The sequence below is a fragment of the Myotis myotis genome, unplaced genomic scaffold, assembly GCF_014108235.1.
Source record: "Myotis myotis isolate mMyoMyo1 unplaced genomic scaffold, mMyoMyo1.p scaffold_m19_p_15, whole genome shotgun sequence".
Lineage (NCBI taxonomy): Eukaryota > Metazoa > Chordata > Mammalia > Chiroptera > Vespertilionidae > Myotis > Myotis myotis.
Genome location: NW_023416319.1, coordinates 10,782,868 through 10,807,055, shown reverse-complemented (window position 1 = coordinate 10,807,055; position 24,188 = coordinate 10,782,868). Strand labels below are relative to the sequence as shown.

Genomic DNA, 24,188 nt, shown 5'->3' with positions numbered 1-24,188 from the left:
GTCATTGATGAATATGTTCACTCACAGAACCATTCTTTATATATTATTCTGCAATTTAATATGTTTCTGTTTTTAGAGGTGTTGTTTACTGTTGTTTCTGAGATTTATCTGAGTTTCTGGAGGTGTAGTGATTTTTAACATGGTGAAGAAGGACTTTGCCATAGAGGCTCCTTGTGCAAGCGTGTAGAAGTTTTCATACTGTAAATACCTAGGAGTAGAATTGATGGATCTAATGCGTAGATGTGGCATTTTCAAATTCATCAGGTTTTTACCAAATTGTTTGCCATAATAGTTTTATCAATGATACTTTTAACAGCAGAGTGTGAGTTTTTTCAGCTCCATATTCTCTAACAGTTGGTTTTATCAGACGTTTTACTTGTTAACCTGATGGCAGTAATGTCTCTTAATAGTTCTCAAATTACTATTTGAAATATTGAGCAGTTTTGAAACAGTATTTATTGGTCATTTAAGTATTATTCTATGAATTGCCTGCCCATTTTTTAGTGCTGTATTTATACCGTGGAGGCCCTCTTCACCTTGCTTGTATTCTTAACTCCCCATGCATTCACCTATCCCTTAACCACCCAGCTCTTCATGTAGACATCTTCCTTCCTTACCCCTTTACACTCCAGTGTCACACACTGGTCCATCACCACCTGTGCCCGTTCTTTTCACTCCATTCAGTCTCTGATTCTTCATGCTGAGCCATCCCCCTGTGAGGACACACATGCCCACCCCCTTGGCCCCTTGACACCTCCTGTGGATTGCCAACTTCTGTTGATGTTCACTTTGTCCTGTTTGGGTTCTGATACCCCCCAAACTGAACTGCCCCCTTGTGGGATTGTCTTTCTCCTCTTACCTGGGCTCTGAAATCCAAGATGGGGGTAGGCTTTCAGTACTCTACCCTCCTTAGTCTCCTGCTGACATTCTGCTATGGGACTTTTTGATTTTTGACTTTCAATCATCACTGAGGTGGATGCCCACCTGCTCTGCAAAACTCATTTGCTTTAGTTCTGACTTGACCAGGATGGTCAAGTGTTTGACACTCAAAAATGTTATTACAGTTTTATTAAATAAGAAAAATACAGATACAACAGAAACAAATGAGTATATATGAAGGACAAATATTATATTGCTGTTGTGAAAGATAACAAGAATTTGAGGTGTGAAAAGATTTACCTAGGAACTAGAAATAAAACCAAGAATTAAAAAAACTTATGTTATATAGTAACTAGAGGCCTGATGCACGAAATTCGTGCATGGGTAGGGTCCCTAGGCCTGGCGATCAGGGCCCCCCCAAGCACCCCACTGGCACCAGCCTTGACTGGCCCCACCCCCCACCGCCACTGCTGGTCGCCTCCCTTTGGAAGTTAGTCCCCAGATCTACCTGCATCAGAGTCATCTAGAGTGCTTGTTTAAGTGCAGATTCTTAATGCCCTTTTTTCCTGAAACTATTTGCTGTTTTCTATACATATTTCACTTTGCTTATTTTGTTCTTTTACCAGACTGCTCTCTATTCTATCATCATCACTTTTGAAATCATTGCTGTTAATTAGAGCTATCTGATAATTAGGTGCAGATAGAGCAGTTTTAGTGTAGTGGTTAGGAACATAGGCTGTAGATACATACTATCTATGTTGGAATCTCATCTTTACCATTTTTCCAAGATTAAAAGCTAGTTAAAAATATTTCTGTGCCTCAGTGTCTCAGTGAATGAAATAGGGATAACAATTTATCTCATAGGGCTGTTATGTGTATTAAATGTATTAATATTTGTTAATTCCTTACAATAGTGCTTATACATGGAAAGCACTCAGACATTAGCTGCTGTTGTGACTTTTCCTCTTTTTCATCTCTTAACAAAATTTTGTTCTATAGTAACTGGTATACTCATCTTACTTCTTTTTGTACAGACTATAAATTATTTGAGGATAAGGTCTACCTTATTAATTTTTATAGATTTTCAAAGGATTTTGCATAAGTGCTTGATAAATATTTACTGTATAAAATCATAAGAAAATGCCAAAATTGTCAGTATAATTGTTTTTCAGAGCCCATTTGCTTAGAATAAATTATAATCTAAAATATTAATATTAACTGTATTCTATTTCAGGAATTCTAATGAATCATTGCTTGACCAGCACCATTTTACCAGTTGAAATGAGCTATCAGAAATGGGAATAGATCCAACATGTAATAGATGGCTGTTATTCCATGGTGATCGCTTCTTCAAGCCAGTACCTTTTTGATTCCATAGGATCTTTGTCTCTTCATCTTTGAATTCTAATTACTATTGTTGGCAAATAAAATAAAAAGAGTTCATGTAGTTTTTGCCAAAGCTTGAGTCACCATGAGTAGTAGTTTAGGAAAAGAAAAGGACTCTAAAGAGAAAGATCCCAAAGTACCATCAGCCAAGGAAAGAGAAAAAGAGGCAAAAGCCTCTGGAGGTTTTGGGAAAGAGAGCAAAGAAAAAGAACCTAAGACCAAAGGGAAAGATGCCAAAGATGGAAAGAAGGACTCCAGTGCTGCCCAACCAGGGGTGGCTTTTTCAGTTGACAATACGATCAAACGGCCAAATCCAGCACCTGGGACTAGAAAAAAATCTAGCAATGCAGAGGTAATTAAAGAGCTCAACAAATGTCGGGAAGAGAACTCAATGCGTTTGGACTTATCCAAGAGATCTATACACATATTGCCATCATCAATCAAAGAGTTGACTCAATTAACAGAACTTTATTTATATAGCAACAAATTGCAGTCCCTCCCAGCAGAAGTGGGCTGTCTAGTAAATCTCATGACACTGGCTCTAAGTGAAAACTCACTTACCAGTTTGCCTGACTCTCTTGATAACTTGAAGAAGCTGCGGATGCTTGATTTACGGCATAATAAACTGCGAGAAATTCCTTCTGTGGTGTATAGGCTAGATTCTCTCACCACTCTTTACCTTCGCTTTAATCGTATAACTACTGTGGAAAAGGACATCAAAAACCTGTCAAAACTCAGCATGCTTAGCATTCGAGAGAACAAAATCAAACAACTACCTGCTGAAATTGGTAAGAGCTTTGGTTTACTATTATTGTTTGTAGCATTTATTATGCTAAATAATTTGAGTACTTTTCCATACCAGTAAATATTTGATACTTGCCTAACAGCATCTGGTTTCTAAATTCTATCTTATTTATGGTTTACTTTAATTATTTAAGTTTAGCAATATTAATAGTACATGGTTTGAGATATTGTATAGGCTCAAGAAAATGAATTTGAATATAGATGCAATTAGGCCTTTTCCCCACAAACCTAATCTGCTTTCATTTTCATTGAAGAAAAAGTGAATTCTAAGCAGAAAAAAAATGTTTGCCTGATTTTTAAGTTGTTGCCCCCTGTTTTTAAAGTATTTATATATGTAATTTTATTAGATCCATTAAGGCTACGTACTCCCATTTCCTGACTTTCCCTTCTTTACCTGAAAAATGTTTGTTTAAATTCACATCCCTTTTCTACCTAAGTTACTACAAAAAATTGGCATATCAGGACAGTGTCAGATGAAAATTGAAGAATTTTAAAAGTACTCACATGTTCATTAAAAACAATCCAAGATACAGAAAAGTAGCAGAAAAGTCACATACTAAATAAAACACTGTTAGCAACTTGGTAGATTTCATTCCAGTTTTTGTATATAAAGCTAAATTTTACTGAAACAAATGTTATTAAAGGAATGGTAGTAGAATAAAAATAGGAAATATACATGTGTAAAAAAGTCATTAAAAAGAAATTTATTGCTTTGATATTCTTAATTATGGAAAAAAATTTAGAAACATTTGGAATATAGTAAACCTTTGACTTATCAATTTTGGGAAATTGATAAAGGTATTGTCTTTGTGGGCCCTTTTTATAAATTTTAAAAAATTGACATAATTGATTAAGCAACTTTTAAAGGAAAGCTTTCTTTTGTATGAAAGTCCAATTCTTAATAAAAAGGTTGGATTAAATATTTTGTTGCATTGATCTTATAGTGGGTGATAAAGGAAATTTCCTCTTCTTAGGCTCTGCAGCTTTGTAGAAATGTAATATTCTGTATTTTAAAAATTTTATCTAGTTTTGAAGAAGATGCAGTGTAAATTTTAGTTATGGTTTCACTACATTTGACTCTAACCAGATACTTAAAATCGTAACTTAATTTTGGTTTAATTAAATGTACTTAGAAAAATCCATGATAGATTTTTCTGAAGCAGTAGTTACAAAATGTGGCTCACTTATGAGATATTAAAGTATTCCCAGGAATTTGAATGGAAACATTCCTTTCCATGTGTTCAGATGAGGATGTAGCTGCTGAACGACTTCTGATTTTATACCAGATTCAGTCAAAATTTTACCTGGATATATGGCTCATGGTGGAATAGAAATTACAGGCTTTTGGAGAAAGAAATGCTTACTTTTTATATGGGAAAAAATGTTATTTCTTATCTTTGCTCTTGTTGCTTTGCATATGTTTCATTCTCCATTCTAAAACTTTGGCTTTAATTCATATGAAGTCTCTCTTTAAGGATTTTTTTTTTCCAATAGAGAACTTATCATATTACCTAGGAATTAAGAACACATTTTAAAAAACAATTGTTTTGATTTATTTTAGAGTGAGAGAAAGGGAGAGAGAGAGATAGAAACATCAATGTGTGAGAGGAATCAGTGGGCTGCCTCCTGCACACCTCCTACAAGGGATTAAGCCTGAAATCGGAGCATGTGCCCTGATCAGGAATCAAACCAGTGATCTCTTGGTGCATGGGTTGATGCTCAATCTACTGAGCCACACCAGCCGATCAAGAACACATTTCTTAAGCAAGGGATTATTTCATGGGATTTTAAATTTACTTCAGTTGTTCTTGAACATATAAGTATTTAAACATTTTTACTAAAAAGTGAATGTAGTTTTTTAAATTGGAAATTTTTCTTTAATTAAATGGTTGATATTTGTGCCTGTCTAATTTTTTACTTTCATTTCTAAATCTGTAATTTAAAGAATAAGCACAGAATTTATTTTTTAATGAGCATCCTCCCACCATTAGTGACATTATTAAAGTTGATGCTGTAATTTCTGTAAAACTAACTTCATAAATGTTATTTTATTTCAAGAAGGGCATCAGGTAGAAAGTAAACTGCTTTTAAATACAAAACTTAATATTTATTATGAGGAATTAAGACATATAAGATTTAACTTAGATGCATGAATTTGGGGCTGTACACTGTTCTGTACATGAGTACTTCACATACATTATCTCATTAAATTGTATAACCCAAGGAAATAGGTATCTCTCCTCCTATTGCACTGAAGAAGGAACTGAAAATGTAGAGATTTAGATAATTTACTCGATATCATGCAGCTAGGAAGTTTAGAATACGAACCTAGATCTTACACTACTGCCCCCTCTGGTCTAGAAAAGTGGGTCCCACTCCCATAGATTATGATTTAGTGGTCTGGCAGGTCCAGGGCATCTGTACTTTTAAAGAATAAGCTGCGTTATTCTATGTGTAGCTGCAATTGAAAGCCATTGCATTAGATTTTTTATTTTTTTGAAGTGGGGAGGATAGCAGCTTAAGATGTAAATCATATACCATACAATTCACAGATTTAAAGTATATAATTCATTGTTTTTTAGCATGTTCACAGAACTGTGCAACCATCACAAACAATTTTTAGAACATTTTCATCACACCAAAAAGAAACTGTACCCTTTATCAGTCACCACTTCTATTTTCTCCCAACCCCTTAGCCCTAAGGCAAACACTGATCTACTTTCTGTTTCTATAGATTTTCCTCTTCTGTACATTTCATATAAATGGAATCATACAAAATATGGTCTTGATGATTGGCTTCTTTCACTTAGCATCATGTTTTCTGCATTCATCCATGTTATAGCGTATATTAGTTCTTCATTTCCTTTTATTGCTGAATATATTCCATAGCATGAATATACCACATTTTATTTACCCATTCAGTTATGTTGAACATTTGGGTTATTTCTACTTTCTAGATATTATGAATACAATTACTATGAACATTTTTGTATAAGTTTGTGTTTGGACATTTGTTTTCATTTTTCTTACATATGTACTTAGAAGTGGAATTACTGAGTCATATGGTAATTTTATGTTTAATATTTTGAGGAACTACTAGACTGTTTTCCTAAGTGACTGCACCATTTTACATTACCAAGAGCAATGTCTGAGGGTTCCAATTTCTCTACATTTTCAATATTCTTGTTATTTTCTTTTTTATTATGGCCATTCCATTTATTATAAAGGAAAGAAGTAGTTATTTTCAGTGATGCAGACCATCCTTTACTATATGCTAAATAAAATCAGCTCTTTTAAGAATGTTTGCAAAATAAGGCTCAGGCACAAAGATGAAGTAAAATGAAAATTTTACATTTTTAAAAGTGTTACACTCCTTTCATATAATTTGCTAAAACCCATTAGAGAATTTAGACTCCAGAATTTATGCAAATTATCATTTTGTTAAACTCCCATTTATAAGTACTAAATTAACATTGATACATATTAGATTTATAGTATGCATATTAATGACTTTTTATTCTCTTGTTTTATAAGTATACCATTTTCAATTATGCCATCCAGTTTGTGTTTGGCAGTATATTTGAGGAATGTGAGGAATTAGAAGTTTTAGAAATATAGCGACTATTTAGTCTAAATCATATATTTGAAACTTAACCATTATTCAAGGTTGTTCTTATAGGGAAATTATATTAAAACTAGAGGCCCGGTGCACGAATTCGTGTACTGGTGAAGTCTCTCGGCCTGGCCTGTGGAGATCAGGCCAAAATCAGCTCTCCAACATCCCCTGAGGGGATCCAGATTGCGAGAGGGCACAGGCCAGGCCGAGGGACCCCACCGGCGCATGATCGGGGCTGGGGAGGGACTGTGGAAGGGCTCCAGGGCGTGTCCGGCCCATCTCGCCCAGTCCTGATCAGCTGGACCCCAGCAGCAAGCTAACCTACTGGTCGGAGCGTCCACCCCCTGGCGGTCAGTGCGCTTCATAGTGACTGGTCGAACAGTCGAATGGATGGTTGGACACTTAGCTTATTAGGCTTTTATTATATAGGATCAGAATATTTATCTAAGTATTAATGACATCTTTATTAATGACCCGTGATTTGATACCAGGGATTAATATTTACATGGGTGAACATTGGCAGAAAACAGTAAAAGGATACTGAACAGAGAGTACATGTAAGCATATGAAGAGCAGAGGTAAATATATCAGAGAGTAGCCAAGAAAACTCATTTGGTAATGTTCATTTACTTTTCTTCTTTTGTATAAGGTATGTCTTTTTGTGTTAAATAGATAGATGGAAACCTTCATTATTGCTTTTTTTTGTAGATGAGTATTCCATTCTTCCTGTTCAATACCTCCTTTTACCATTTGCTACTTTGAAAGAGGCTTCATGTACACCAAGAGAGTCAAGAAATCCTGTTTTCACAGGGAAAACAGTATATCACCATTCCCTGCTGCCTGCCCCCGCCTCGACTGGTTCCTTTGAGTTTCATGGTAGATGATTTTGTAAAAAAAAAAAAAAAAAAAAAAAGAAAGAAAATTTTTTTTTGGCCTGGATGGATTACAATGAGGGCCATCAGGTAGTCAGTTTGAATAATTCATTGATTTAATTCAAGAAATTCTGGACAAGGAAGTTTGATAGAATTTTATTCTTCTAGGAAGGAAATGGTTACTTTTTGAAACCAGAAATAAACCCCATCTTTGTCTCTTACTAATATTACTACAATTTATTTCCTTCATTGAATTATGGCCTAGTTTAAGATTTCTCCTCTTATTAAAGTTTCCCCCTAATATATTATTCTTTATAAGATAGGAGAATGATCTGATATGTTAAAGCATATGCTTTTTGAGAACCCAGATATTGTCATTCATTTAAAAAACAATTCACAGCATTCAGATATATGAGAAAGTAGAATAAGCAATTTTTTGTACACATTTGACTCAGTAACATTTATTGAAATAAAAATCAATTTTCTATTGTACTGCAGTGTTACATTTTATAAGTCAAGTTAGATATACAATTAATATATAATAAATGCATATATAATCTATCTATACAAAAATGCAAAAACAGAATGAGCAATTTTTTTAAAAGTTGAAGGATCACAGATTTTAATTCCCAATTATGTAATTTTCTATGAACTATTCTAGACAATAAATGTTAAATTTTTAATAAATGTGGCTTGAAGTGAATATAATGAAACCTAGTATTATTAGTTATTCTTCAGTATTAACTCAAATTGTAACCCTTAGTCCCTAAAATTTTTAAAATTTTCCCAGGACTGCCAGGGGTTATACAGTTGCTTTCACGGTCCAGGTAACATTATTTAATTATTTCATTTGAGTATTTTGTACAAGTGTTAATGACTAACTTAGTTTGGCAAGAAAAATAAAACAGGAAAGGGAATTCAGAGTTGTTAATAAATAACTCCTTTTGACCAGGATTCAGTATGAAACCTTAGAGACTTAGAAATGAACTGTTGACTTAGTTTATTGTTATCAAATTGTCAGATATTTCACTGAACAACAACAAACCTGGAGAAGTTATTGGTAATGGAGGCAGGAGAAGAACAGGGAAAATAGCACTTGTGCTGAGGAAGGATTTGATAGGATATCATTGACTTTTGGTACTGCTGATGTGACAGCACACTACACATTGAAAGCAGTGTGTAGACACTGTTACCCATGTTGCTAAGTTGTAGAAGAAGTTAACTGAAAGAATAAGTCATTTTCTTCTTTTTTAGGTATATTTGAGATACAGCACATTAGTTTCAGGTCAACAATATAATGATTCAGTGTTTGTAAGATGCCATTTTCAAGTAACAGTTTAGATTTTGTGTTTGACATTTTAATTATGATAATAGAAAATGAAATTTTCCTTTCAATATTATTTAATATATTTAATAATTCTTATTAAATTTTTATGTTGGTCAATTTACAGGTGAATTATGTAACCTCATTACGCTGGATGTAGCTCACAATCAACTTGAACATCTTCCAAAGGAGATTGGAAACTGCACACAGATAACCAACCTTGACTTGCAGCACAATGAACTGCTAGACCTCCCAGATACTATAGGTATGGTATGAGAGGTGAAAGAAGATATTGATAATTATTTATAGCTACTTGAACATTAAAATACTATTTTTTTAAAGATATATTTTATTGATTTTTTACAGAGAGGAAGGGAGAGGTATAGAGAGTTAGAAACATTGATGAGAGAGAAACATCGATCAGCTGCCTCCTGCACACCTCCTACTGGGGATGTGCCCGCAACCAAGGTTCATGCCCTTGACTGGAATCGAACCTGGGAACCTTCAGTCCACAGGCCAATGCTATATCCACTGAGCCAAACCAGTCAGGGCTAAAATACTATTTTTGTTAACAAATATTAAAAGATTAGAATGTAACATTGTCAAAGTAGTAAAAGCTTCTAAAAGATAGTATTTTAAAATCACTATTTCCATTTCCTGGCAGAGAATAATTATATTTTTGAGCTCAACTGGACTATAAAGACTATTAAAGCATATGTATATATTCTATAGCTCTGTGCTTAAATTGCAGAATGGGTGCATTTTCTGTTTTTGCTGATTTCAGAATGTTGCACTGTATTGTATAGAGTATGGTCCTTTTTTTTTTTTTTTACTAAAGTAGACCATATAGAAAAAAAAAAAGCCATTGCTATTTAGTTTTTAAAACATGGGCAGTATAGTTTAAACCAGTGGTTTTCAACCTGGGGGTCGCAACCCCTTTGGGGGTTGAACGACCCTTTCACAGGGGTCGCCTAAGACCATCGGAAAACACATATATAGTTACATATTGTTTTTGTGATTAATCACTATGCTTTAATTATGTTCAATTTGTAACAATGAAATTGGGGGTCACCACAACATGAGGAACTGTCTTAAAGGGTCACGGCATTAGGAAGGTTGAGAACCACTGGTTTAAAGTGTATTCATCTGTAATATTGAGGGACATAAGGAAAAGTTTAATACTTTATTTTTTTTATATTCTTTGATAGTTGTCAGCAAATAGAGTATACGAGTAGCTCTTATTCCAAGAAAAATGGCAAAATGAATAAGTAATCCTATCTAATAAAAGAGAAACATGGTAATTGGCATACGACCGCTACCCTTCCCATTGGCTAATCAGGGCAATATGCAAATTAACTGCCAGCCAAGATGGCGGCCGGCAGCCAGGCAGCTTGAAACTAACATGAGGCTTGCTTGCTTCAGTGACGGAGGACTCCAGTGTTCCCCGCCTGCTGCTGAAGGCCTCTGAGCTGCAACTCTAAGCAACTATGTAACAAATATAGAAGCTAAACAAAACCCCAGAAACCTGCTTTAGTCCTTCGGGCTTCAGCCAGCAGGATCGCAACATTGTAAGCAAAGGCCAGAAATCTACTTTCAGCAGCGGAAGCCTAAGAGCTGGAGCCAAGCCTCAAAGCTAAAGCTGGCCCAGAATAAAAAAAAAGAAAAAGAAAAAAGAAAAAAAGGAGCGGTTGGGAGCTTCAGTCACCCCCAGCCTGAAAACAGCCCTCAGCCCCTCACCCAGACTGGCCAGGCACCCCAGTGGGGACCCGCACCCTGAAGGATGTGTGACTAGCTGCAAACAGCCATCATCCCCTCACCCAGGCTGGCCAGGCACCCCAGTGGGGACCCCCACCCTGATCCAGGACACCCTTCAGGGCAAACCAGCCGGCACCCACCCGTGCACCAGGCCTCTACCCTATATAGTAAAAGGGTTATATGCCTCCCAGCACTGGGATCAGCGGAGCCGTGAGGCCTCCCGGCACCGGGATCAGCGTGACGGGGCAGCGCCCAAACCCCCTGATCGCCCTGTGGCTCTGTGTGTGACGGGGCGGGGCCACAACCTCCCTATCGGCCCTGCTCTGTGTGTGACGGGGTAGAGCCATAACCTCCCCATCGGCCCTGCCCTGAGTGTGAGAGTGGCGGCTCCCCAACCCCCTGAACAGCCCTGCTCTGTGCCTGATGGGGGGAGCTCCCCAACCCCCTGATCACCCTGCGGCTCTGTGTGTGACAGGGTGCGGCGCCCCAACCCCCACCCCCCCACAGGCCCTGCTCTGTGTGTGACGGGGTAGAGCCATAACCTCTCCATCGGCCCTGCCCCGAGTGTGAGAGTGGCGGCTCCCCACCCCCCTGATCGGCCCTGCTCTGTGGGTGATAGAGGGCGGCGCCCCACCCCCCTGATCGGCCCTGCTCTGTGAGTGACGGGGCAGTGTCCCAACCCCCTGATTGGCCCTGCTCTGTGCGTGACAGGGAGTGGTTCCGCAACCTCCCCATCGACTCTGCCTTGAGTGTGACAGGGGACGGTGCCCCAACCCCCCAATCGGCCCTGAGCGTGACTGAGGGTGGCATCACAACCTCCCGATCGCCCTGCTCTGTGCATGACGGGGCAGCGCCCCAACTCCCCAATCGGCCCTGCTCTGAGTCTGACCAGGGGCTGCACCTAGGGATTGGGCCTGCCCTCTGCCACCCGGGAGCAGGCCTAAGCCAGCAGGTCGCTATCTCCTGAGGGGTCCCAGACTGCGAGAGGGCACAGGGCGGGCTGAGGGACCCCCCTCCCCCCCCGAGGGCACAAATTTTTGTGCACCGGGCCTCTAGTGTTTATTATAGTTTTTCATATTGTCATTTATCATATACCATGCTTACTAAAGTAATTCTTTTGCCTCCCTCCATCCCTCTCATCCCCACTACTTTATATAGCAGAAGGTTGAGATTTGGTGAGAAATTAGAACATTTGGGTTTTGATCTGTTACAAAACTCAGCAGTCCTAATTGACCTTTGAGATTCTTCCTCAAATTTATTGGAGAAGCCTGATTCACCTAAAACAGATAGTGGCAAACTAATTAGAATATAGTTTTCCTGATACTTTTCGTCTTTTTTCTAGTCTGCTTTTTTTTTTTTTTTTTTGGAACAAACTTTTTCACTGTTAATTTTATTTATTTTTTTAGATACAAAATAATTTGCCATTTACATGCAATAAGCATTAATATTTCAAGAAAAATGATTTTAAATACAATAATATTACATGCAATAAACATTAAAACTTCAAGAAAAAAAGATTTTAAAAGATTTTAAATATAATAATATTACCAAAACTGTATTAACATAGTATAATATCACAAAAGTTGTAGGAAATATTAAAAATCTGCAGCCCTAGCCACTTTGGCTCAGTGGATAGAGCATCGGCCTGTGAACTGAAAAGTCCCCAGGTTCGATTCCAGTCAAGGGCACATACCCAAGTTGTGGGTTCAATCCCCAGTGGGGGACTTGCAGGAGGCAGCCGACCCATGATTCTCTCTCATCATGGATGTTTCTATCTCTCCCTTTTCCTTCCTCTCTGAAATCAATAAAAATATATTAAAATAAAATAAAAACCTGCAAATAACAGGATTCTATTCTAAAATATTTTTTTTCCTCTGGCTCTATTTTTGTTCATCAGTTTACATTGTTTATTCCACAAATGAGTGAGACCATGTGATATTTATCTTTCTCCGACCTGCTTATTTCCTCTAGTCTGCTTGAAAAGTATAACTTAAAATGAAAAACAAACAAAAAAACCAACACCTATTCTGGAGGGTCAATGCTGGTCGGGTAGCAGCTGCCCTACTGTCCTTTCCCTGGACTAAAGAAATTAGCCCTAAACTCACAGTTGGAAATCAAGTCTTCTAACTACCACCTTAAAATTACTTTTCCAAAATTCACTTTATGTCCTCACCTTTTCTTTTTTAAAAAACATAAGATGTTTTGCCTCTTTAACATGAACATTTGTTTTTTTATCCTCACTTGAGGATATTTTTCCATTGATTTGTAGAAAGAGTGGAAGGGAGGGGAAGAGACAGAAACATTTATGTGAGAGAGACACATTGATTGACTGCCTCCCACATGAGTCCCGGCCAAGGCCAGGGATCAAGCCTACAACCAAGGTATTTGCCCTTGACCAGAATCCAAGGGACCCCTCAATCTGCAGGCCAGTGCTCTATCCACTGAGCAAAACTGCTGGCTAGGGCTAGCATGAATACTCTTAAGAGTAGTCATCACTCCTTGATAGTAATCACTGCCATTTATTCCAGGCTGAGCAGTGCCAGGACCACTGACAGCTCATAGTGTGTGAAGAAGAGCAGAGGAAATGAGGGGGCAATTCATTGCTATTAAGTCAGAGAGTACTTAAAAACAGATTATAGTTTCTCTGATTTAATCATTAGTTTACCCTATTGAATAAAAAGTATATTCTCTTTCATGTAAATACTAGAGGCCCGGTGCACGTATTCATGCACCAGTGGGATCCCTCGGCCTGGCTTGCAAGATCTGACCAAAACTGGCTCTCTGACATCCCCCATGGGGTCCTACATTTCGATAGGGCACAGGCCAGGCCATGGGACCCCACCAGTGCACGATCAGGGCTGGGGAGGGACCGTGAGAGGGCTCCAGGGCATGTCCGGCCTGTCTCACTCAGTCCGGATCAGCTGAACCCCAGCAGCAAGCTAACCTACCAGTCCGAGCATCTGCCCCCTGGTGGTTGGTGCACGTCATAGTGAGCAGTTGAGCAGCCTTAGCATATCATTAGCATATTACACTTTGATTGGTTGAATGGACGACCAGACACATAGCATATTAGGCTTTTTTTTATATAAGATTTTCTTATTCAAGAATCAGTTATGAACTAAAGAAAATATTATACTTCATTATAATAGTCATTTCGTTTCAAACTATGAACCTGATCATCTTAAAGCCTTCTGAGATCTCTGGTGGTTTTATGAAATTGGGGTTGGGAAAGGGTTGTATCTGAAGTAGGAAAATATATTTAACTTTCTATTTCTTCTCAAAATGAGATAGAAATATGCAACAAGACCTTGCCTTCAAGGCCGGAGCACAGAACAATTCACAGAGGTCTTTTTGTTGCACCGGGCTCTGAAGAAATATTACAGTAATTATGGTTTTATCAACAAGTAGAGTTTTAGTAGTTAGGTTTTAGATAATTACAGTGCAGTTTGCATATAACAACTTTATTAGTTTTCTTTTTAATAATGGCATTCTTTTGGGTTTTTGGCATTTAAGAAATTTTGTATTGCTTGCTTTTCAGTATGCTTTCAGATTAATGTTGAAAAAAAATTGTATCTTTGATATTATTTTATTGTTAGAGTTGTGTCTTTTCCACTGATATTTTGCTACTTTGTTAAAATAAGATTAAGGCTATTTAAGTTAGAGTCTTACTCAAAGATTATACTGATTTAGCCTAAAGATGCTGATTATATTTGCTGGAATTGAAAGCATTTAATTTGAATTCATAGCCATTTGATGTTGCCATATTTTAAAATCTGACAGCATAAGAAAGCCAGCTGTCAAAGTAGAGCACAAGAACAACTTACTGTCAGAGTTAAGCACCTAAAAGCTAAATGCCAGTGATTGGAAGAGATCAGCCTACATTTATACACAGAATCTCAGCAACATTGACTTAGTCGCAATGGCTCAGCACTAAAGCAAGCTATGGCTTGATTTCTAGGTTGCAGTTTAGTTTGTGGTTTACCGCTCATTGAAAGAGGTTAGAGGTTGAAACCACTGTAGGGGGTGAATCACACAGTAAGTGCCAGACTTTTGATGTCAGTTTTTTTCTGGTATAAGAGAGTTTTGATATTTCATCCTTAATTTTTTTTCACCTCTTTTGTTTTTCTGAGAGTAGTAGATTTTGGCAAAATGTGGATGACTCTTTGAACATGCCATGTTCTTAAGAAAGTGGTAACACCTTTGCAGATGTGAATTTCTTCATCAGAATAGCATATTCTCATACATCACATTTTTAAAAGTTCAGGTTCTTCTACCATACACACACAGTGAAAAAGACAATGTTTAGGAATATTGAAGGTACTATTTTTGTTTAACCATGATTTTTGGTATTATGTAATGTTATATGGCAATTTCACCATCATTTTCATTTTGTAATTTTTAAATTCTAGAAACCTATTCTGATTTTGAAAGTGAGAAACTTAAGTTATTTTGCCTTTGGAAGAGAAGTTTTAGGAATCTGGTTCTGTTTACTGGGCTTTTGAGTTGATAAGCAATTTACTTTTAGGTTTTATTGAAAAATTTAAAAAAATGGTTAAAATGTTGTATTTGTCTACTATTTTACTATAAACAGTGATTGAATGAGACATATCAGTTCATGGAAGAAAACTGGGGGGGCTTTTTACTATCAGTAAGCCTTTCCTTATCTGACAGATTTCAAAGACCCCTTAATGAATGCTCTAGCCATCTTTAATAATAAAAGCATAATATGGTAATTAGACTGGATAACCAAACGACCTTCCGGACAAAGCCAGGTCTGTGAGGTGCCAGAGGGAAACTGGTGCTGGCAGCTGGGGGAAGGAAGGCCTACTCTTGCACGAATTTCATGCATGGAGCCGCTCGTTATAGTGGAACAGCTTTCTTTCATAGGGAAAGCAGTGGTATAAGGGGGAGAAGGGATTGGCCTTATTTATTCCAGTTTTTTTTTTTTTTTTTTTTTTTTTAAGGTTTACTGCCTCTTTAATCTTCAACTTCATACAGCAAATTAAAATTTGAGATTTTGAAGTTATTCATAGTCAGGCATTATCACTGCTACCAGGAAATTTCCTACCTTTACCAGGCTTGCTATAGCTATAGTGGCCATGGGCATTACATAGGCTTGTTTTTATTTCTCCCTCCAGACACATCTCAGCAATGTCATCAGAAAGGCACTAGTGAAGCATCCGTAGTTAATTTAGAAAGCATTTTAAAGACAAAATTAAGTTGTCTTTGCTAAGTGGTAGTTTTTACTATTGCTTTTGTATTCAGTTTTCTGCTTATTGGAATCTTAATTAAACAGAACCAATGAACTCTTTTTAAAAAAATATGTTTTTATTGATTTTGGAGAGAGAGAAAGGGAGAGGGAAAGATAGAAATATTGATGTGTGAGAGGAACATCGATTGGCTGCCTCCTGCACACATCCCACTGGGGATGGAGCCTACAGCCCTGTCATGTGCCCTGACCGGGAATCAAACCGGTGACCTCTTGGTGCTTGGGTCAATGCTCATTCTAATGAGCCACACCGGCTGGGCAGAACTAGTGAACTCTTGACCCAGTTTCTAAACACCATAGTAAGAAAGTAATATAAATGAGCATAGCATATTTCTGGAATAGTTCAAATTGTGGGAACTGAAGTGGTTTCTATTAAAAAAAAACTTAGCAAATTTTGCATTATATTTGTCTAAACTTGTGGCATAGAATTATCAGAGTATTTTCATTGTAAATGACTTTGACAATGAGCTATTTTGTCATTTCTTATAACTTCAGTCACATTTCTTCAGCAAGAGGGGAAGATGCAAATGAGTGATATCTAGATGAGGGTTATAAGGCTCCCTCCTAGGGTTTCAAGGCTAAACATATGCTACAGACTAATAAATCCTCTGTAGGTATTGCAGTAAAGTTGCATCTAAGAGAGAACGTTATTCATGCAACTTTTTCAAAAAAAGATGAAAAAGAGATAGACAAACATCAGAAGATTGCTGAAAGTTGGAAGGCATCCAAACATTTGTCTCCCAAAAAGTTGTGTCACACAAGACAACTACTTCTGTTATTCTGTTATTCCTAATGATGGTAATACTGTTTAATTTAAAATCAGAACCTCTATTTGATGTTCAAACCCTGGCAGTTTAAAAATGTTATAGCAACCGTTAATAATTTGAAGTTAGGAAAGAAATTAACCAGTCATGTTAAAGAAACACTAAATTCTCATCACTGTTTTTTGTTTGTTTTATAAAAATGTACATATTTTCTAGTGTATATTGTTTGGGAAATTAAGTTTGATTTAAACCTTTTATGATAGCAGATGTCATATTCATTCATGTAGCTTACCTGTAGCTTGCCATATACTAGTATGTAGTCTTGGCAATAGAACTAGAAAATGCCTGTTTTCTGCTCTGCTTTTTTAAATGTATTCAATAGTGGCTGATTTGTGCTCAATCCTAGTGTATACTTAGATAATAGAGACTATAACTTTCACTTTGATTTGTAGTTTTTAAAAATAATATTTTTGAGGAATTTTTTACTATCAGGTCAACTTTTCAGAGAATTTTTAGAATGTTTATATTAAAACTCATGGAAAATATTGAACCTTTCTTATCTCAGAATAATTGTGCATTGTATATTTTAAATAATACCATTAGAAATTTGAAAGTTTTTTTCTTCAAAATTAAATGTTCATTTTTATATATAATCACTTGTTCCATGTTGGATCATCATCACATAGATACAAATGGGGTAACTATTATAAATTTCAAATGTACACTGCTTGATGTTATTCGACTAGGCCTTATCTAAAGGTTAATTTATTATTAAAGTATGCCAATATTTTCTAATAATTTATTTTTATAATTGACTTGTAGTGTATTTCATTATTTCTCTAAGACAAGTGGCTTCAACATCATCCTAATTGGTGAAGTGTAGTGTGTTGTTCCTTGGTACTTAAAGTTAAGGATCTTGCTGAAATAGTGCTTTACAGTAATTCATAAATATCTGGTTGATAGCCTAGGACAGTGAGAGGCTCATCGTATATTTTTTTAAGTTCTCTTTTTGTGTGTATTCATAGGAAACCTGTCCAGTTTAAGTCGTCTTGGTCTGAGATATAACAGACTGTCAGCAATACCCAGATCACTGGCAAAATGCAGTGCACTTGAAGAATTAAATTTAGAGAACAATAACATTTCTACTTTACCAGAGGTAAGTAGAAATAAGCCTGCAAGATAATAAAGGAGAAACTAGTAAGTTTTTATAGCTGTTTAAATAATTTGATGATTGAGATTGCCTAAAAAGGAGTATGCTGTGGATATATAGCCACCACTAAGATAATTCCAAAGAAGAAAGAATAGGTATGATTAAAGGAACATATTAAAAAAAATTTTTGATGTGCAGAAAGGAGAAACCAAAGTGGTAAGTTGGTGTGCTACATTCCCCTTTAGCACCTAATTCTTTTTCATGTCATTTGAAACTAGCAATAAAAGCTATAATAAAGGAAAAGTTGCATGGCTGGTTTTAAAACTCACTACCCCACCCAATTCAGTTATAAAAAAAAAAAAAGGTACTGAAGAAAGATGATAAATGAAAAGAATGAACTATATAGTATATACTATTTATTATCAAGATAATATTGGCAGCAACACACCTGTGACCCAAGTTATTACCCTGCTTATGCAATAATATTAAAGCCTATTTTGCATCTATCAGTCACCAAAATGTGTGTTTTTTTTAACATACTTGTTTTAATTTGGGTTTGGTTGGTTGTATTAGAAAAATATTTTCACTTATTTTACTCAGATTAATTGGGGAAGATACTTTAAAAATATTCTTTTCAACTTTATTATTTTTTTTACTCTTGCATTTCTTTCTTTTGCTACATACTATTTTAGCATACCCAACAACTGGTGTGTTTGCTTATGGTTATTCAGCATAAATGGTAGTATTCTAACATAAAGGAACGGCATTGTGGACTAACGGATTGAGTGAGCTTTTGCAAAGTCTTTTTTTCTTAACAATTAAAAATAATATAAGTGGCCCTATTATGTTTTGACTATTGCTAGTTTTTCTGTGGTGTTTGTGTATGTATATTTGAATTAAGAATAAAGATGCTTTGGATGAATGTTTTTCAGATTTATGCTTTGATTTTGAAAGAAGAGTTTGAGTAAATGAAGCTATACGTTTGTAGCAATTAGTTTATGTGATATATTCAATTTATTTGTTTCTTAAGGATACAGAAATAAAATAGCGCCTATTAATTTAGCTCCAATTAATCTGGGTATTTGGGATTTCAGAAAGTGTCTTGATCAGAGTACTGAAATGAGTTTCCCAAGATTGTAGTTTCTAGGCTGGACTGGTTCCTCACCTGTGGCAAATTATCATTGTTAGCAGCAGTTTAAGTGGGATAAGGATTAGACTACACAGATTGTAGATAGAGCGCTGACAACTAGACTGTCTGGATTTTTGTGTTTCTGTGATAGTGGTAATTTAAAATGATCATAATGGGTGAGGTTCTCCAATGTCATCATCCCCTTTTCTAAAAGTGATTCATATCCATAATAAGACAAATCATTGGCACATTAATTAGACCTTGTTGGGATGCTTTTAGGGTGTTATTTGTGATTTTAAGTAAGATTGACTGCTTTTACCACTTCACTGTGCCTAAATATAAAGACTGGGTATATATCAAATTACACAGTGAGAAATTTAAGAATTTATATATTTAGTCTTACTATCAGTGAAGGGAAACTAATAATTATTGGGTTCTTCTTAGGATACAGAGATTGTGAAAAGTACTTTCATAAATAATATTTTGTGAATGAAAAAAGCAATGATTTATTTTTGATAGAATTATAAAGAGGACAGCTCTCTTCTGTCTGGCTGTGGAAGTAGGGCTGGCTGGCTGTGTGTGTGTGTGTGTTTAAACTTGCCTATTTTCAGATGGAGAACTATGAGAGTTTTGATTGTCATTGTCCAAATATGGGAAAGCATTAAATCTTATTTAAATATAGTATATGTGCTTTGTAAGAGCATATTTCTAATGCAAATATCTAATTACTTGTGTGTATTATAAATACAATGAGGAAGACAAAATCTAGACATTCAAGCTGGGGTAGGCAAGAAAATCAGGAAAGTGGTTTCTCGTTGGGGCTTTCATATTGCTGAAATCAGAACTGACAAAATGATTATATACTTTGCCATTTGAAGACTGAAAATGGACTAGTTTTAATGTAGACATAGGAAAAGGAACTTAATCATGCTTAAGGAATAATGCTAGGAGCTCTATATGTATTAACCCATTCAAATCTCCATTATAATCCTAATTATTGGGATAGTCTTATAAAATAGGTGGGGAAATAAGACTTAAGAGAAGTTATGTGTCTGGACAAATTTGTTACATATTTTTTCTGGGAATACGGTGAGATATATATTTATTATTTAATTAATTCACCTAAGGTCACAAAACTGGTAAGTGATTATCTAAGATGGGAACTTAGATGTGTCAGACTCTAAAGCAATGATAACCCAAGAGCTTCACCATGTGATCTAAGAATGAAAGGTTTGAGAGCTGCCTTCTTGCTTCCCCTTTTCAAATATCCTCAGGTATGAACATTTTAAAATAGAAGAATGTCAATTCAGTAAAGTAATTAGCTTAATAAAAATAAAGTTTTTGCCATGAGACTCAAAACTTTATTTTCAATAAAGTATAATATAGGCATTTTTCCTGAATTGACTGCTATACAAAACTCTCTCACCACTCTTATCTGTACTCTTCCTTTTATCTGTGCACACCAGTAGACAAATGTTGAGTAGCTTCTTAACATTCACTATAAAGAACAAGTTTCAGTTCACCATATAATTATACCCTTAATTATATAGTTATTTCATTCCTTCAGCTGGCCATGCAAATAAACTCCCACCTCAAGTGCTGAGTCTTCAGTTTCCTCATGGTAGACAGCTAACATTTGAACATTATTTAAAGCACACATACACATGCACATTTCACACTGCTTGTTTTATCCCTGCTTGGGCTTTTATTTCAGTGTTTTCTTTTACTTCTCTAAATATTTAAATTATGTTTTCTTCCTTTAAAACTTATGCCACTCTCAGTCTCCTTACTGCTTTTCCAGTTTTTCCAGTATTTCTCATCTTTCAGCTTAGGTAGAGAAGGGACTTAAAATTTAAGTACTTACTACATGCTAGATATTGTAAAATTATGTATGTATTTTATTTCTTTAAAAAGTCTTTACTACAGCCTATAAAATAAGGCATCATCATTTGCAAATGATTAAAACTAAGGTTCAGAGAAATAACTTGCCCAAATCACAAGCTCCTAAAGCAGTGATGGCGAACCTTTTGAGCTTGGCGTGTCAGCATTTTGAAAAACCCTAACTTCACTCTGGTGCCATGTCACATATAGAAATTTTTTGATATTTGCAACCATAGTAAAACAAAGACTTATATTTGTGATATTTATTTTATATATTTAAATGCCATTTAACAAAAAAATCAACCAAAAAAATGAGTTCGCGTGTCACCTCTGACACACGTGTCATAGGTTCGCCATCACTATCCTAAAGGATAGAGTCAGGATTCAAAAGTGTTTTTTAGCCTATACTAGTGTTTCTCAGCATTAATGAGCATACAGATCACCTGAGAATCTTAGGATTCATATGATTCTGCAGGAGCAAACTATAGGACTCTGCATTTCTAACAAGCTCCCAGGGGATGCTGATTTGCTTTTCCTTGAACCAGCAAGAGCCTATCTGTCTATCTACACTAATAAAAGAGAAACATGCAAATTGGTGTCACTCTGCTATGCCCACCAACCAATCAGAGCGACTCTGCAAATTAACCCAACAAAGATGGCGGTTAATTTGCATACACAGGCTCGAAGCGAAGACTGAAGACTGAAGAGGCTTGGCTTCTCTGCTGCAGCCTTACTGTGGCTGGACCAAAGGCCTGGGTCCTGGGTGCCAGAGGAAAACCGGTGCCAGCAGCCAGGGGAAGGAAGGTCTATTGCACGAATCTTCATGCAACAGGCTTCTAGTGTATATATATATATATAAAAGCCTAATGCTAATTGTCCCTCCAACCATTCGACCGGTTGCTATGATGTGCACTGACCATCAGGGGGCAGACCCTCTGATCGGTAGGTTAGCTTGCTGCTTGGGTCTGGCCAGGGACTGGGGGCTGGACACACCCTGGAGCCCTCCTGCGGTCCCTCCCTGGCCCCGGTTGTGCACTGGTGGGGTCCCCCGGCCTGGCCTGCACCCTCTCGCAATCCAGGACCCCTTGGGGGATGTCAGTGAGCCAGTTTTGGCCCAGTCCTAGCAGGCCTGGCCGAGGGATCCCACCAATGCACAAATCCATGCACTAGGCCTCTAGTTCTATATGTGTTATTGATTATATATAGTTATGTATTATTTTCTTTTACCTGTGTGATTTATTTCTCTAAATAGGTTTTAGTCTTCTTAATAGCAGAAATTCTTTTGTAATACTTAAACATCTAGCACTGTGGTTACCTGGTAGAAGGCTGAAGGGGATAATGGGATTATGTGCTTAATAAATACTTACTTGATAGGTGCAAATTCCTTCAGAAATTTTACCATATGGAGAAGGAGTGTATTATATAATATTAGAAAGTGTAACCATCTTCTGAATTTAATATTCCTAAAAGGAACCATTAAATTACGAAATAACTGCTCAGTCTGTGCCAGGCATTATGTTAATCTTAATAATATAGAGATGGGTACTTCAGATTTCCTATAAGTAAATAAATTTGCTGTTTCTTGTAAAATCTGAAAACCTGACTATATTCGTTCCATATTTCTGCAAGGAACAATTAGCTAAAATTGAGTAGTGACTGTCACTCTCCACGAGGCATCACAAAACACACCAACTAGTCTCTGTCATTTCTTTCCTGTAAGACCTTTAAGTCTTTTTACAGTTCTAATTCTTATGTTTTATTTCATTTTTTTACAGAGCCTTTTGTCAAGTCTTGTGAAACTGAATAGTTTGACCTTAGCTAGAAATTGCTTCCAGTTATATCCAGTTGGTGGTCCATCTCAGTTTTCCACCATTTATTCCCTCAACATGGAACACAATCGGATCAATAAAATTCCATTTGGAATTTTCTCCAGAGCAAAAGTATTAAGTAAGCTGAATATGAAGGTAAGCTTCTGTTTGTAATAGGGAAAAAAGCTACATGACTAGCACGTCTACTAATACTTGTTTTCTCTGTCAGTGTAGGGAATGGGTATTTGTTTCTTGTTGATGGGGTCTAAACTGATAAGGATATTTCAGAGCAATTTGTATTAGATAACAAATATCTTAGGACCATGCATACCCTTAGCAGTATGTCCTAAAGAAGTACCTATCAAGTGTTCATAAAAGTATAATTGTAGGCATATTTATTGCAGAGCTTTCTACTTAATTGGTACCAACTTATTATAATATTAATATTTGATTTCATTTTTTAAAAGTATTATAGGCATACTTCATTTTATTGCACTTTGCTTCATTACACTTTTCAGATACTGTGTTTTTTGACAAATTGAAAGTTTGTGGCAACCCTGCATTAAGCAAGTCTGTCCATGCCATTTTTCCAACAGCATTTGCTTACTTCATGTCTTTGTGTCCCATTTTGGTAATTCTCGCAATATTTCAGACTTTTAAATTATATCTGTTATGGTAATCTGTGATGAGTAATCTTTGTTGTTACTGTTGTCATTGTTTTGGGGTGCCACAAATCGCACTCATAAGACGGCAAACTTAATTGATAAATGTTGTGTGTGTGTTCTGACTGCTCCACTGACCTGTCATTCCCTCATCTCTTTCCCACTCCCTATTTCCTAAGACACAACAATATTGAAATTAGGCTGTAGGGTTATTAAACCCTACAGCGGCCTCTAAGTGTTCAGGTGAAATGAAGAGTTACATGTCTCTCACTTTAAAATGAAAAGCTAGAAATGAATAAACCTAGTGAAGAAGGCATGTTCAAAGCTGAGATAAGCTGAAAGTTAGGCTTCTTGTGCCAGTTGAGTTGTGACTACAAAGGAAAAGTTCTTGAAGGAAATTAAAGGTGCTACTCCAGTGAAAACACGAATGTTAAGAAAACAAAACAGCCTTATTGCTTAAATGGAGAAAGTTTCAGTGGTCTGGATAGAAAATCAAACCACCCACAACATTCCCTTAAGCTAAAGCCAAATTCAGAGCAAGACCCTAACTCTTCAATTCTTTTTTTTTTTTTTTTTTAATATATTTTATTGATTTTTTACAGAGAGGAAGGGAGAGGTATAGAGAGTTAGAAACATTGATGAGAGAGGAACATTGATCAGCTGCCTCCTTCACACTCCCTACTGGGGATGTGCCCACAACCAAGGTACATGCCCTTGGCCGGAATCGAACCCGGGACCTTTCAGTCCGCAGGCCGACGCTCTATCCACTGAGCCAAAGTGGTTAGGGCAACTCTTCAATTCTTTGAAGGCTAAGAGAGGTAGTAGGGAGCCTGCAGAAATCTATCTATATAATAAAGGCCTAAGCAACCATTATGGCTGAATGACCAGA

The 24,188-nt window shown here is 36.5% G+C and overlaps 1 protein-coding gene across 5 annotated transcripts in view; it reads left to right on the top strand.

Moving 5' to 3' along the window:
• Window positions 1-24,188, top strand: part of SHOC2 (SHOC2 leucine rich repeat scaffold protein) — a 96,109-nt gene that overhangs the window by 62,886 nt on the left and 9,035 nt on the right. For all 5 annotated transcript variants that reach the window (XM_036336010.1, XM_036336011.1, XM_036336013.1 and 2 more), the window contains exons 2-5: window positions 2,114-3,053; window positions 9,009-9,146; window positions 17,695-17,825; window positions 22,605-22,793. In XM_036336010.1, coding sequence (XP_036191903.1) covers window positions 2,351-3,053; window positions 9,009-9,146; window positions 17,695-17,825; window positions 22,605-22,793 — 1,161 coding nt within the window. In that variant the 5' untranslated portion in view covers window positions 2,114-2,350. The remainder of the gene's footprint in view (window positions 1-2,113; window positions 3,054-9,008; window positions 9,147-17,694; window positions 17,826-22,604; window positions 22,794-24,188) is intronic.